This window comes from Salvelinus namaycush, chromosome 6 (genome assembly GCF_016432855.1).
Source record: "Salvelinus namaycush isolate Seneca chromosome 6, SaNama_1.0, whole genome shotgun sequence".
Lineage (NCBI taxonomy): Eukaryota > Metazoa > Chordata > Actinopteri > Salmoniformes > Salmonidae > Salvelinus > Salvelinus namaycush.
In genome coordinates, this window is record NC_052312.1 from 34,213,097 (window position 1) to 34,228,089 (window position 14,993).

A 14,993-nucleotide genomic window follows, 5' to 3' on the forward strand; every position below is an offset into this window, starting at 1 on the left:
AACCCAGTTGAACATCTCTGGAGAGACCTGAAAATAGCTGTGCAGCTATCCAACCTGACAAAGTTTGAGAGGATCTGTAGAGAAGAATGGGAGAAACTCCCCAAATACAGGTGTGCCAAGCGTCATACCCAAGAATACTCGAGGCTGTAATCGCTGCCAAAGGTGCTTCAACAAAGTACTGAGTAAAAGGTCTGAATACTTATGTAAATGTGGTAGCAGTTTTTTATTTGTAATAAATTAGCAAACATTTCTATCCTTTTGCGTCCACAGAAATAGTTAGAACCCATGACCTTAAAGATATCCGGGGCCAAAACAGCTTCCGTTAAGAAAACCATCCAAGTTTACCTATACTATTCAATGTTTTTAAGATGATGCATCTGAGCATTATCCCTTCATCCATACACAAAGCTGAGCTAACTTATGACTCATTAATAGTTCCAAGACATCTGCAACCAATACTAGTACATTGTTGTCTTGCCAAAACAAGACAACTTCTTGGCTTAAGCAGAAACAGGCAAGTAGCCTACTGTCCCTATCCAATCCCAGACCCATTTCTCATGATAAAGATCTGATCCAACCTAGCAGCAGGTTCTCTTTGGCTCCAGGAACAGACAGCTTAGTGCAATTCACTGCATTGCGCACGTCTCCATTGTGTTGTGCGTAAAAGCAACATTACACAAGCAAGGAGAGTAATGGAAGTGAAAAAACACTACCAGCTGCATGTGATGCAATTACGCTGGCAATTACCTGATAGACAACCACAGCACCAGGCACTGTGGAGCCTTAGAGGAGCCAGGGAGGGAGGCAGGGGTCAGGCAGGGCAAACACTGCCGCCCAGCAGACTGATGACAGCGCAGAAGCACTGGGCAACTCCGAGGGCTAGCCTGGAACCCTCTTGGTCCACAGAAAGCTCAATTAAGAAATGTATGAGATTTTATTCCGACGCATCAACAATCTGCAATGTCAATTTTTCAAACCTTTATTTGGCCAGGTAAGCCAATGAGAACGAATTATATTTTACAATAAAGACCTGGTTATACAGTATGAACATTTATAAACACTCATCGCTCAAACACACACCGAACCCAATAACGCTGCATGTTCAACTGGGCCATAGTAATCAACCACAGTGACGTGATCGGTGGACAGGAGCTATGGTTTATGAGGACTCCTCCATGGTTTATGAAGACTCCTCCATGGTTTATGAGGACTCCTCCATGGTTTATGAGGACTCCTCCATGGTTTATGAGGACTCCTCCATGGTTTATGAGGACTCCTCTATGGTTTATGAGGACTCCTCCATGGTTTATGAGGACTCCTCCATGGTTTATGAGGACTCCTCCATGGTTTATGAGGACTCCTCCATGGTTTATGAGGACTCCTCCATGGTTTATGAGGACTGTAGTCATCTGGAAGGCTTCTCAAGGACAGTTCTCCAATGCTGCTGATATAGGGGCTTGAGCCATTATAACTGGACGCTATTGTAGACATTTAGAGAAATCTATCATATTTTATCATTACACTTATGATTCATCGGAATTCACACAATTGATCACATTAGCTGTCTGTTCCCTCCAATGAACAGAGAAAAACACCCGTTGCATAATTATTTTAATAAACGCCCCGTTTCAACAACAAAAAAATCGGACCATGCATCAGTCCACCTCCTCGTACGCTGACTGAGACTCCTCCACACCTCTCCTCCTGAACATGGCATTGTGCTGTGCTGTGTTACACGGCAGCATTTAACCCACTTCTCTCTCTAATTAAAATAGACTCAGAGAAAACAAACCCTGCACCAAAATCCTTCAACCTTTTTCTCTCTAGCCTCTCCCTCCCTGGCTCTCACTCGTTTTCAGACGGACAAACAGATGTACAGACCTGATTTCTGTTAAAGGCTGGCTTTCTCTCCCCCCTCCCCATCTGCCGGGCATATTTTCAAACTAAAACACACCATTGAGTGGGTAACAGTACGCTCCTTGTCTGGGGCCAGGGGCTCATATGGCTGGCCAGCAGGGTAGCCACTCTGTATATGGGGAGAGGGGAGCACGTTGAGGGGAGAGGGGAGAGGCTAGCAGGGTGAGGGGAGTAGGAAGTTGGAAGCAGGGATAGGGGAGCAGGGGAGAGAGGAGGAGGGGGTAGGGAGCAAGGAGCGGGGGAGATGGGATCTGGGCAGCGGCCAGTCCAGGTTAAAAAAACAAGCTGCCTCTCAGCAGTGGGCTTAGTAGCCCTACAGCTAGTCAGCTAGAGTTGGGGCTCGAGCTTTCTCTCTCTCTTGCTGGTACACTCATACACACAAATTCTCAAAAACACACACAGATGCACAAGCACACATCCACATGTGGGTACACAATTGTGCATACACATTTTGCTCACACCTTGTATAGGCACACACAAACCGTAATGTGGGCAAACCAGTATGGTACTGACACACACACACACACAAACACGCCTTCACAATCATGCATGAATACATACGTGGACCATACGCTCAGCTGCCCAGGCAAGCGTACAGACACATCCCATCTCTCCTGTTTCACATGTGAGTGATGTTGACGTGAGGCTGATAATGAACTCCTAATGAGGAGGATAAGTCAGACTGTGACAACCGGAGGCAGAATCTCTCTTTGGGATGACTCTGGTCTCTAACTCCCGACACAATACTGGCTTTTCATAGGCTACTGTGAGACTATACAGGCATCTGCTATGTTTCACTAGTGAATGGAAAGCGAAAACAACTTCAATCCTAATGTACCTTCAGGTACTGGATAGAAAAAAACAAGTACATGGAAAAGAACCATTGCCTATATAGGAGACACTATCTTGGCAGCCGCGGCAGAAACTGTAGAAATGTTTAAGTGTTTGGAGTGAGTGTGTGTTAGTATTTGAGTGTGGTGTCTGTTAGTGTTTTGGTGAGCAGAGCGGCGCTGTGGTGTGTTTATAAGAACAGTGGTGAGGTTTCACAGGCCAGCTAGGCTGTTGTCCTGTTACGACTGACATCTTTGGTAGACTTGGCAGGAAACTGTTCTCCCTCCTCCCTTTCTCTCCATCTCTCTCACGTCTTTCACCACTCTCCATCCCCATCCTTCTCTTCCCCACTTGCTCTCTGCCGTCCATTCCTCCCTCCTTCTCCACCTACCTCTGGCCTGAATGAGGGGGTCCATTCATTCTTTTTTTCTTCATAAGAGCTACAGCTGCACACCTGGTGACAAAAGGGCATGGCTCTCTCTTCTCTTGCTCACTGTCTACCTTTCTTTACCTCTCCTATCCTTTACCCCTGCCTCTGTCTATCAATCTACATCTTCCTTTGTCGCTCCCTCTCGGCATCTCCCTCCCACTCTCTTCTTCCCCTGCATCTCTCTATACCTCCCTACCTTAACCTCGCCGTCTCTCTTCCTCTCCAGGACCGTGTACTGGTGGTGCTGTTCTCTGAGACTTGGGTCGCTGTGCAGCGCTGGGTTTTTTAAATGAATGAGGTTTGGCAGCCGGCAGCCCCATCAAACAGCTGAAGCTACACATTCCTCGGACGCCCTCTCACAGTCGCAGCTAGGCCCCTCTCACTCACAACCAAAATAAGGTTGGCCGTGCTGAGCTTGTGTGTGTGTGTGTGTGTGTGTGTGTGTGTGTGTGTGTGTGTGTGTGTGTGTGTGTGTGTAAAAGATCCCTCTGTCCATTCACACACAGACAAGCTCAATTAAACAGAGAGGGCTAGGCAGACTAATAAAGTCAACATTCAGCATGTCTAGTCATCAGGTAGAAAAGACACCCTCTCTGCTTCCGACAAGATGAAAACAGGTGAATGTACACTATGACAACATGTAGAGGAATATGCTCAACACACACACAAGCTCGGCACGGCCAAGCTTATTTTGTTGGTGAGTGAGCGGCCGAGCTGCGACACACACACAAGAAGCCACTACGTTAAGTACAAACCGGTTCTAAGTTAATCTGTTTTTGTACAGATGTAGGATCTTAATTTGAGCCAGATTGCTACAGCATGAAAATAATCCTGCAGCAACAGGAAATGTGAATTATTATGTGGATTATAATTCATGTAAATTTTTGTAGGGGTTGATACATTTTTCTTAAGGGAAAATCAAGTCTGGAATTTCAAATTGAGATCTACAAATTTCAGAAGCCTTTTTAAACCTCAAATACATTACAAGCTTTACAACGTTCTCCTGCAACAGGGGGATCAAAATAAGATCCTACATCTGTACATGATCCAGGCCCTTTTGGGGACTATAGTCTGAACTTATGAGGGCAGATAGAATAGTCCAGCCTACTAACCTTGTATCAGTGGCACAGAAATTCAGGAATCTATGGCACAGAGCGTAATGTGGTGGGTCTCTGTGGGAATGAATGTGCGTCATTGAGAGAATAGTGTTTCCCTCAAATAGATTCTCGCTGCACCCTTTTCTCCTTCAAATTTAACTGAATCACACCCTCTCTCTCTTTCCTTTCTCTATCTGTCATTCTCTCTCTCTCTGTCATTCCCTCTCTCTCTTTCCTTTCTCTCTCTATCTGTCATTCCTTCTCTCTCTGTCATTCCCTCTCTCTCTCTCGCTGTGGCATAGAAATATTAAGACGTTTGATAATTAGGTAATATACAGTTCGAAAATTGAACAAAATTCAGAACTGCTTGGACTGTTGGAGCCCCATTCCCCAACTCTTTTTCAAGCATTCAACTATTTTAGCAGAAGCATTGTTATAATGTATGGCATTGTATAATATACAGTCCTCTGTGTGTGTGGGTGGGGAAAATGAGAAGGAGAACCAAGGCAGAAACTAATCTCATAAAATGGAATTTTTAAATGTCCTACTTACAACTTCTCTATTCCTGAGCCAACGTTTGGACTGAATCCGCACCAAACTCACTAGAAAAGGCTATTTCCTCGAATCATATCCCTCTAGAAGCCTCTGCTAAAACACAAACAACTTTTGCAGCTAGCTAGTCCACTGCAGCGCTGCCACAGAGCTACTCACACTGTCTCTGCATCCACTCAGTCTAAAAGGAGATTTATATCATGATATGTTATTAGAAGTGCTCTAACTCTCTAAGAAATCCCCTAGAATTCATTAAAAAGCTATTTATGAAGCAGCAATCTATCTGAAACGGTTTCATCTGACATTACAATGTCTTCCTCAAACTATACATGCTATATTATACAGAGGGTAATGATTTACTAAGAACTGAATGTTCATAAAGCCTACCGTACACATTTATAAATGCATCGTAAACGTGACATTATGGCTACATTGAGCAACACAATGGCGACAGGAGAGTTTGAAGTAGCAGTGGAGGACTTCTTGGAGCTGTTTGATGCTGCAATGTAAAGCAAAAACACATTCTGGCAGGCAGTCAGAGGAGGCTGGCTCATAAATACTGCAGGAGGTCAGGTTTATGAAAATCTATGCTTCTCTGAGTTGAGCGAGAACTGCACCCAGAGGAGAGCTGCACACACAAGATTAGTTTTTTTTTTAACCCTTGGGAAAAACATAAGGCTGCTTCTCAAATTATACCCTGAATCAATTTCCATTGCACTAAAAAGCCATTCACTATAGAGAATACAGAATAATGTCCTACCATCATAGGTGACATTTGATAATTTCCTATACTGTACAGCACATACAGTGACCCTGGTGACCGGCGACCAGGCCCTGTTTTTCAGACAGACTTTTTTGATCCAGCCAGCGAGCCTCTCCTGGTGTAGCTAGCCTTCTCTCTCAAGAGGCTTATGCAACTCACTTCAAGGAGACGCCTGTGGAGGACAGGACACGCTGCCTGGCCTGCCGCTCCGCACAGCACTCACCCTGACCAATCGCAAGGCCTCTTGAGTATCAAAGCTCCCGAAACCAAGTCCTCAGAGAGGGGGGCCAATTTGTCAGACCTCGTGTCGTTGTGTGTTGTTAGTGAGGTTGATCAGCATCATTGAACATGATTCGATCAGACGACCCATCGCTAACACACTGTGTACAGTTCAAAAGGGATGTGCCCAAAGTCACTCAACAGTCAACACCAAAACACATGGCCTAAACAAGTTGCAATAAACATCCGTATGAAGCTATGGGCCAGCTCGGGCCTCTTACTTAAAAATAAGTCATTATATTTAAGACTTTGGACAGCGTGCTCATCCTGAGTACAAAGTACAATATCCTTGTGGATATCCATGTGGATTTTATATGTTCAATGTTGTTTTTTATGCTCCTTTGCTGCAAAACCAATTTCCCTCTGGGACAAATAAATGTGAAACCTTTTGGAGAGTGTCCGGTATCTCGTCTTTAATAGTGGGACACGCCTTCTGCCAACACAAAACGTCTGCTTGGATAGTATCTCAACTTGGATACCTTTTTATTTTTGTTTTATTCTAAACTATCACCAGAGGGCGTAACGTCAATGGGAGGCAACACAGTAGTAACTGCTGAGAAGGTGTGGAGGAGGTAGAGCTGTTGTGAAAGTTTTACCCTTGAAGATCATCGACAGCAAATCTAACATTTATGAGATCAGTCGTCGTTGATTCACTTTGTTGTAGAATTCACAGTTGAGATGATGCATTATGAACACTACCCACAGGTCTGGTTGACATACTAGAGTACCTCAGCTTCATATGGATGTGTTCATTCACCTCATACATGCTGAGGAGGATACAAAACGTTGCCAGCAGTACAGCATGTCTTCTCTGTTGTACAGCTTATAAAGGCTGTATACTTGGGGAGTCCCACACACAACACTTGTACATCTGCATCTAAAATGTAGCAGATGTACTAACTTTGGATTGCAATTCAATGATGAGAGAAGATTTCAGATAGTATTAAAAAAAAGTCCAGCATTGCACAAAATCTGTTCTTAAAGACAGGAAACCCTTCTCAGGATACACAGTGTCCTTAGACATTAAATAAACAAAGCACGAGGCTGAATAAAACAATAGGCAAGGTCAGTAAATGCAATTGAATACAATAAAAAGATACTCTAAAATGTGTACCTTCACATTTAAGATTAATTTCTTATTCATATAAATTCAAGCCGGTCTGTAGAACACATTTCCTGGTAACTACCGTATAAAAAAAACATGAATTACAGTAAACCATGCAGAAATGTATTTGATATCAGTCTCTAACTACTGATAAACTTTTAAAATTGGTGTGAGCTGACGTGAAAGCCATTCCTCCGAGCCAGAGCCACCCGGCCAGGTCAAACAAAAGGCTGGGTTTGAGGGCTGGTTATCAGCCCTGACTCTGTCTCAGGTGACCCACCCTGGCATGACTTACTACCTGAAGGGCAAAGCAATCCATACACATACTTGCCATTTGAACAGTGGCCTACATTAAAATAGAACAGAAAAAGGCAGGCAGGGTTGGAACATGCATGCAGAGAGTATTTCCCTTTAATAGCGTAGATAAAGTGCTCATGATATAACCAGCGCAAGTAAACACACGTGTTCTATATTCAGAGTAGCCTATAGGAAAACGTGTCAGAGAAGAAGCTAAGCTTTGAGGCATCCCGCAAAGTAATTCAAAGGACCCTCTAATGTAATAATAATATGCCTAATAATAATAACAATACTAGTCATAATCATAATACATTCGGGCACAATGCATAAATTGTGGGCACATTTTTGTGTCATTCCCTTGCTCTAACCCAAACGAAAAAAAAAGCCAAACATTCAAATTATAGCTAAGCTTTTACCTGTTCCCGTGGAATGCATGGGAGCGAGGTCCTTCGGTGGGACTTGCTGTTGCTGTGACTGTGCGCCATGTCTGAAGAGACCACTGAACTGGACATCCGTCGCCTTTTAAACACAGGAATGATATTCTCTTCCTTCCCCGCTGTCACGTAGCTACAACCCGCCCCGAGTGGCACTGAGCCCGTCAGGAGCCGGTCAACATACCTCGCTAGCAGGACTCCCAGCACTCCTACCAGGTACGCCAGGTAGGGTCTCCAGCTGGCCCGGATCTTGTTGAGGGAGATGAGAGACACAGTTCTGATGATACTGATGAAGACGATGACGGAAACCCCCTGTCCGAGTCTGACCACCATCAGCGCCCCGACGGCTAGACAGGACAGAACCACCACCGTGGCGGTGAACGACAACAACTGGTCCTCCGCACCGTGCAGGAGAGACTGGGCCGCGGCTTCGCCGAAGTGACACACTGCCCACAGAAACACGGCGGTCCGGATCAGCACCCCGCAGCGGATCAGGTACAAGCCAACCCAAAAGAAGGCACATACGAGAGTGAAGACGGGGGACACCAGGTACCAAACGTTCAACAACAGTTCCACCACACAGGTCGCCACGAAATGAACTAGAGATCCAGACTCGCCGTTATTCTTGCTGTTACTGCTGCAACTCTGCTGCTCCACGTCCCAGTCCACCAATCTGACCAGCAAAGCAAGAATAACAGAGACAGAGCCCACACACACCGCGGACGACAGTCTTAGGGAACTCCATATATCTGCGAGTCTCAGCCACGACTGGCAGCCCGCGTCCTGATACAGAGGGGTGACACATGTTTTCACATAGCCGTTGCGCTCCACCGCCCGCGGGCATTTCTCATGAGCGCTCCTTGATATACCTCTGCCGCTGTCAGTTTCCACTTCCATCGTCATCACACAGGGGGGGACGAAGGAAGCGGCGTGAACTATATATTCGCAGTGTGTAAATGTGAAAGGTTCAGTGCATTTTCATACACCATGTTTGACAGAGAGAGCCATAACGCGCGGCAGTGTGTGGGACTGTGCGCTACTGCTTGCGCGCTTCGAAATTATTGACCCATTTCTCCCCAAAACACACATAAAGTAGGCCACATAAAAATACTGAACACGAATGAACGAAAACTCGTACTGGAAAAAGTAACGTTTCACTGTGTAGCCTTCAACAAACCACATAAAACATCCCCATATTTTCTATAGTCCTCTCTGCGCGAGAGCAGCCTCCATCCAGTGAACCAGAAAGAGCAACTCTTGACGATTCGCACATCTAGGCCACTGCCTGCATCTCCTCTCATCTCCCTCTATCTCGCCCTCCCGCACAACACTCTCCTCTCTCCTTTGTGCCGCTCCGTCTGTTCCTCTCTCTCCGTATTATTTATCCCTCACATTTCTTCTGCTCTTCATAGGCTAGGCTACTACTCTCCTCTTGAAGAAACAGCAGCGGAGTTTGCTGAAGCGTGGCATACTGCTGCCCGGACGTAAACCATGTTTACATAGAGATTTCCTGACGTTTTAATTTTAATTTTAAAGGAGATGAAATAGAGCCCCGGCTTGGTCCGGTGGCTCAAGAGGCGTCACAAAACAAATCAATGATGATGGTGATGGAATTTATTATAATTATGATAATGAATGCAATAGAATTAGGCCTATTTCCACAAACATCAATTATAACATTTTCTGTAGGCTATGCTGGAAATAAATACCATGATGTCATGATAGTCGAAAATGGCTCGTGAGATTCCCAGTGCCGCTGGCAGAAGATCTCACGTTTTTTCTATGGAAGGTTGAATAATGCATATTAAAGTCACTTGCATCATGGGCCACGTCATCCAATCCATATCCTGAAAATATGATCTCAACTTACACCTCTTCTCTCAGAGCGTATTTTATGAAAGCAATTAACTTCAGAGGGTAACTATTCGGCTATCTTTCACTTTTGATGATCTTATCAAAGTAATTGATTTTAGGGTATAAGCCAAATAAATGTATTGTCATGAAAGAGGAGTCCAGGCAGGTGCAACTGAAGGACAATTCACATGATGTAAGACTGGATCTGACGGTTTGTGATATGGGAAGAATGGCACCCTATTCCCTATATAGTGAAAAGTAGTGCTTTACATAGGGAATCTGTGGCATTTGGGACCCAAGTTAGATTTTGTATATAAACTCCTCACCTATTTTGGTAGAGTAGAACAGCTTTTGTAAACAGTGTATTCAGAGAGGAAGGTGTTTCAGATTGTGTTTACAGTATGTCACAGGTAGCAGTCACACATCCAACCTCCCTCCCTACCAGCTCTGTGTTGTCACATTGTACATTGTTAATGCTTGACCTTACATGCACTTTTTATTTAACCCTTATTTTAACAGGTAAATTGACTGAGAATACATTGTCATTTATAGCAACAACCTGGGGAATAGTTACAGGGGACAGGAAGAGAGATGAATGAGCCAATTGGAAGCTGGGGATGATTAGGTGGCCATGATGGTATGAGGGCCAGATTTGGAATTTATCCAGGGCACCAGGGTTAACACCCGCTAAGTGCTAGGTCATCTGGTCCAAATTCACCAAGACTGTCGTGAAGAGGGCACGACAAAACCTATTCCCCCTCAGGAGACGATTTGGCATGGGTCCCCAGATCCTCAAAAAGTTATACAGCTGCACCAACAAGAGCATCCTGACCGGTTGCATCACCGCCTGGTATGGCAACTGCTCGGCATCTGACCGTAAGGCACTACAGAGGGTAGCGCGTACGGCCCAGTGCATCACTGGTGCCAAGCTTCCTGCTATCCAGGACCTATATAAATAGGCGGTGTCAGAGGAAAGCCCATAAAATTGTCAGAGACTCCAGTCACCCAAGTCATAGACTGTTTTCTCTGCTACCGCACGGCAAGCGGTACTGGAGCGCCAAGTCTAGGACCAAAAGGCTCCTTAACAGCTTCTACCCCCAAGCCATAAGACTGCTGAACAATTAATCAAATGGCCACCGAACTATTTACATCGACACCCCCCCCCCTTCCCCTCCATTTGTTTTGTACGCTGCTGTTTATTATCTTTGCATAGTCACTTCACCCCTACCTACATGTACAAATTACCTCAACTAACCTGTACCTCCGCACACTGACTCGGTACTTGTTCCCCCTGTATATAGCCTCGTTATTGTTATTTTATTGTGTTACTTTTAGTATTTTTTACTTCAGTTTATTTGGTAAATATTTTCTTAACTCATCTTGAACTGCACTGTTGGTTAAGGGCTTGTAAGTAAGCATTTCACGGTAAGGTCTACACTTGTATTCGGCGCATGTGACAAATAAAGTTTGATTTGATCTTTAGTGACCACTGAGAGTCAGGTCACCCGTTTAACGCCCCATTCGTAAGACGGCACCCTACGCAGGGCAATGTTCCCAATCCTTGCACTGGGGCATTGGAATATTTTTCTAGACCAGAGGAAAGAGTGCCTCCTACTGGTCCTCCAACACCACTTCCAGCAGCATCTGGTCTCCCATCCAGGGACTGACCAGGACCAACCCTGCTTAGCTTCAGAAGCAACATTGTACATTGGCACTCAGGTGTTATACAAAAACACTCAAATACGAACTGCAAAGCCCTGCTCTCCAACTTAACCTTAACATGTTTATTGGACAAAAGACAGGAATAGGCCTGGGCTGATGGATCTCACATGGCAAGGACCCTTTCTCTAAGCAAACAGCTCTGAGCAGTCGAAGATGAAGAGAGTGTGATGTGTCAAACAGAGACCACCGCTAATATACCCAAGCTAAAATAAACATGTGACTGACTCCAGATCAGAACATACAAGGAGGTGTGCACACACAGACAGACCTCTGTACATTTTGTGATTAACCTGAGTGTTTCGGTCGCCTAGTTTTATGAGTGTTACACCGGAGCCCTACCACAAAGGCTGAAATCATCTGTATTCTGGACCTGTTAGTTATTTAGCACCCCCTAGTGGCAGTTTAAGTTCAGCAGTCTAGAATTTATCCTTTTGTGTCATGTGACAGGAAGCAGTTTCAGAAGTGAAGCAATGTGTAAGATGTGCAAGTGTGACAGAGTAGTTACAATCCTTCAACATCCTTCTTTATAAGCTTTGTATGATGTAATGTCTGTAAGTACATTTGTTAATAACACAAGAAAAATGTTTATCACATAGAATTTTCATGTTTCTGTAAAACCCATAAGAGAGGAACCTCCACGTGGAGCAACAAGGATTAAAGAGTCAGCGGGCTGTCATCTCGGTGCAGAGCAAGCCATCACGACATCGCCAGTTTAAATCTTCACCCTGCTTGCCACACTTACCTCACATCATCATGGCAGAAAGTAGTAAGGAAAATGCTACGCAGCAAGACGAAAACATTAAAGAGAAACATGGAGCATTTGATGCACAGTCTAAGTTCTCGCTCTTACAAATCAGTCAGTCAGTTCGAGGTCGTCAGCCAGTTCAAGGGCTTGTATAGTCATCGGCCAAGCCAGAGCAGCTTATGCGAAGAGAGAGATAGACATTAAGTTTGAGAAGGCACTCCATTGAGAAGGCCCAGCTCCATGGAAGTTAAGCTCATCCCCTTCCTCTTCAGAGTATGGCGGGGAGGAAGAGGAACCGGCCAATCAGGAGGTAACATTAAGTGTACAGAGGTATGTGGAGAAGGAATGAGCGCGAGAGCATGCTCCAAGATATGCCTTGTTAATCTGTTCTCCAAAGGACGTCGTGAAAAATCCAAAAGGATGTACGCTATACTGGATGAACAAAGCAATCGGTCTCTAGCAAGATCAGAGTTCTTCGACATCTTCAAGGTCAAAGGTAGTTCTTCACCATACACACTCAAGACGTGTGCGGGACTCACAGAGACAGCCGGCAGGAGGGCCCATGGTTATGTTGTGGAGTCAGTCGATGAGAAGATGAGTCTCTGCCTTCCCACACTCATCGAATGTAACCAAGTCCCTAACAACTGCTCAGAAATTCCCACTCCAACTGCAGCTCACCACCACAGTCACCTGAAACGCATCGCAGACGAGATCCCACCTCTGGATCCTGATGCATACATACTTCTCCTCTTAGGCAGAGATGTCTTGAGAGTACATAACGTCAGGAACCAAAATAAACGGTCCAGACAACGCTCCATTTGCCCAGAAGCTAGATCTAGGTTGGGTTGTCGTCGGGGACGTGTGTCTCAGAGGTGCCCACAAACCATCCCAGGTGAGCTCGTTCAAGACATCCATCTTGGAAAATGGTCATCCAACCTACCTCAGCCCATGCAATAGTCAGGTTAGGGTGAAAGAGAAGCTCAGATACAGAGCACAGCAGCAGATCCTCGACGAGCCAAACCTGCAAGACAACTCACTGACATTTACCGGAGAGAACCTGGGTCGGTCAATCTTCTGTCGCACCACTAGCGATCACAAACTTGCACCTTTGATCCACCTTCGATATTCCTTCAGATCATGGACAACGAGGTCTGCCAAGACAGCTCCAACAGCTGGGTCGCGCCCTTGCCGTTCCAGACACCCAGACGACGGCTTCTTAACAATAGGGAGTACGCTTACAGTCGTTTCACCTCACTCCGTCGTACTCTTGCAAAGCGGCCTCAGATGAAGGAGCACTTCCTAGAGTTCATGCAGAAAATGCTCATCAACGACCATGCAGAGGTAGCGCCACCACTTCAGGAAGGTCAAGAATGCTGGTACCTCCCTTCGTTTGGAGTCTATCACCCTAAACAGCCAGACCAGATCCGTGTGGTGTTCGACTCAAGTGCACCAATCGAAGGAGTCTCCCTCAATGATGTACTCTTCACAGGCCCTGATCTCAACAACAGCCTGCTGGGGGTACTCATGAGGTTCAGGAAAGAAGCCGTGACCATCACTGCTGATATCCAGCACATGTTCCACTGCTTCGTGGTGAGAGAGGATCACATAGACTTCCTCCACTTCCTGTGGCATCGCAACAATGACCCCAGCAGTGACATTGTGGACTATAGAATGTGTGTTCATGTTTTCGGCAATAGCCCGTCCCCTGCTGTCGCCATATACGGCCTAAGGAGGGCTGCCAAGGAAGAAGAGGATGACTTTGGCCGCGATGTGAGAAGCACTAAAGTCATTCACTACTGAAACAGAGGCCATCAGTGTCCTCAGTCGAGCACAGAAATGCTTGCGCTATCCAACCTCAGGCTACACAACATTGTCTCCAACAGTCCTGTGGTGATGGATGCTTTTCCCCCTGACGACCAGGCCAAGGACATTAAGGATCTAAACCTCTTCACTGATGATCTCCCCTACAGCGCAGTCTAGGAGTGTCTTGGAACATTACGGCAGACACATTCACATTCCAAGCCGTAGACGGCAAGAAGCCATTCACACGCAGGGGAGTGCTCTCTATGGTCAATAGCCTATATGATCCACTTGGCTTCCTAGCCCCTGTCACCATACAAGGCAGGCTACTCCTCAGAGAGCTCTCTACGGGAGCGGAAGATTGGGATTCACCCCTTCCCGCAGACATGGAAGAGAAGTGGAACAAAGGGAGAGATTCACTTCAAGACTAATAGGTGCTCCAAATACCTCGCACCTACACGTTTTCCCTCTACCTCTAATGCTCAGCTCAAGGAACTTTGTGTCTTCGCAGATGCATCGGTGAAAGCTATTGCAGCTGTAGCTTACCTGAAGGTCACCACTCAAAATGGAAAAAGTGAAGTCGGCTTTGTTTTTGGAAAGGCCAAGCTGGCTCCAAAGCCAGAACTCACTATCCCCAGTCTGGAATTATGCACAGCCGTGCTGGCAGTCGAGATTGCAGAGTTGATAGTTGAGGAGATGGATCTGAAGTTTGACAGCATCACATACTATTCGGACAGCAAGGTGGTGCTTGGGCACATCCAGAACCGAACAAGGCGGTTCGACGTCTACATGAGCAACAGAGTTCAGCGTATCAGGCAATCCACGTCTCCAGACCAATGGAGGTACGTGCCCACAGATCTCAACCCAGCTGACCATTGGTCTAGATCCGTAACAGTAGCCCTCCTCAGCAACATGACATGACTGTCTGGATCATCCTTTCTTCAGAATCCAGCCCTGCACTCCTCCAAATCTCTAGAGTTGTTTGACCTTATCAACTCTGCTTGCAACTCTGAGATATGGCCACAAGTGACTACTGATGTCACTCAAATCTCCAAAAACCTGCTGAGCTCTGTTCCAAGTGGAACAGTCTCATAAGGACAGTAGCACGCTTAATCCAGATAGCTCGGACCTTCTCTCAGCTTGCACAAGAGAGCAGCTGCCATGGGC

At 45.8% G+C, this 14,993-nt stretch overlaps 1 protein-coding gene across 1 annotated transcript in view; it reads right to left on the bottom strand.

Moving 5' to 3' along the window:
* The window catches only part of LOC120049081 (cGMP-inhibited 3',5'-cyclic phosphodiesterase A-like), a 73,332-nt gene extending 64,730 nt beyond the window's left edge, over window positions 1-8,602 (bottom strand). The window contains exon 1 of the mRNA XM_038995327.1: window positions 7,688-8,602. Coding sequence (XP_038851255.1) covers window positions 7,688-8,602 — 915 coding nt within the window. The remainder of the gene's footprint in view (window positions 1-7,687) is intronic.
* Window positions 8,603-14,993: the final 6,391 nt, after the last annotated feature.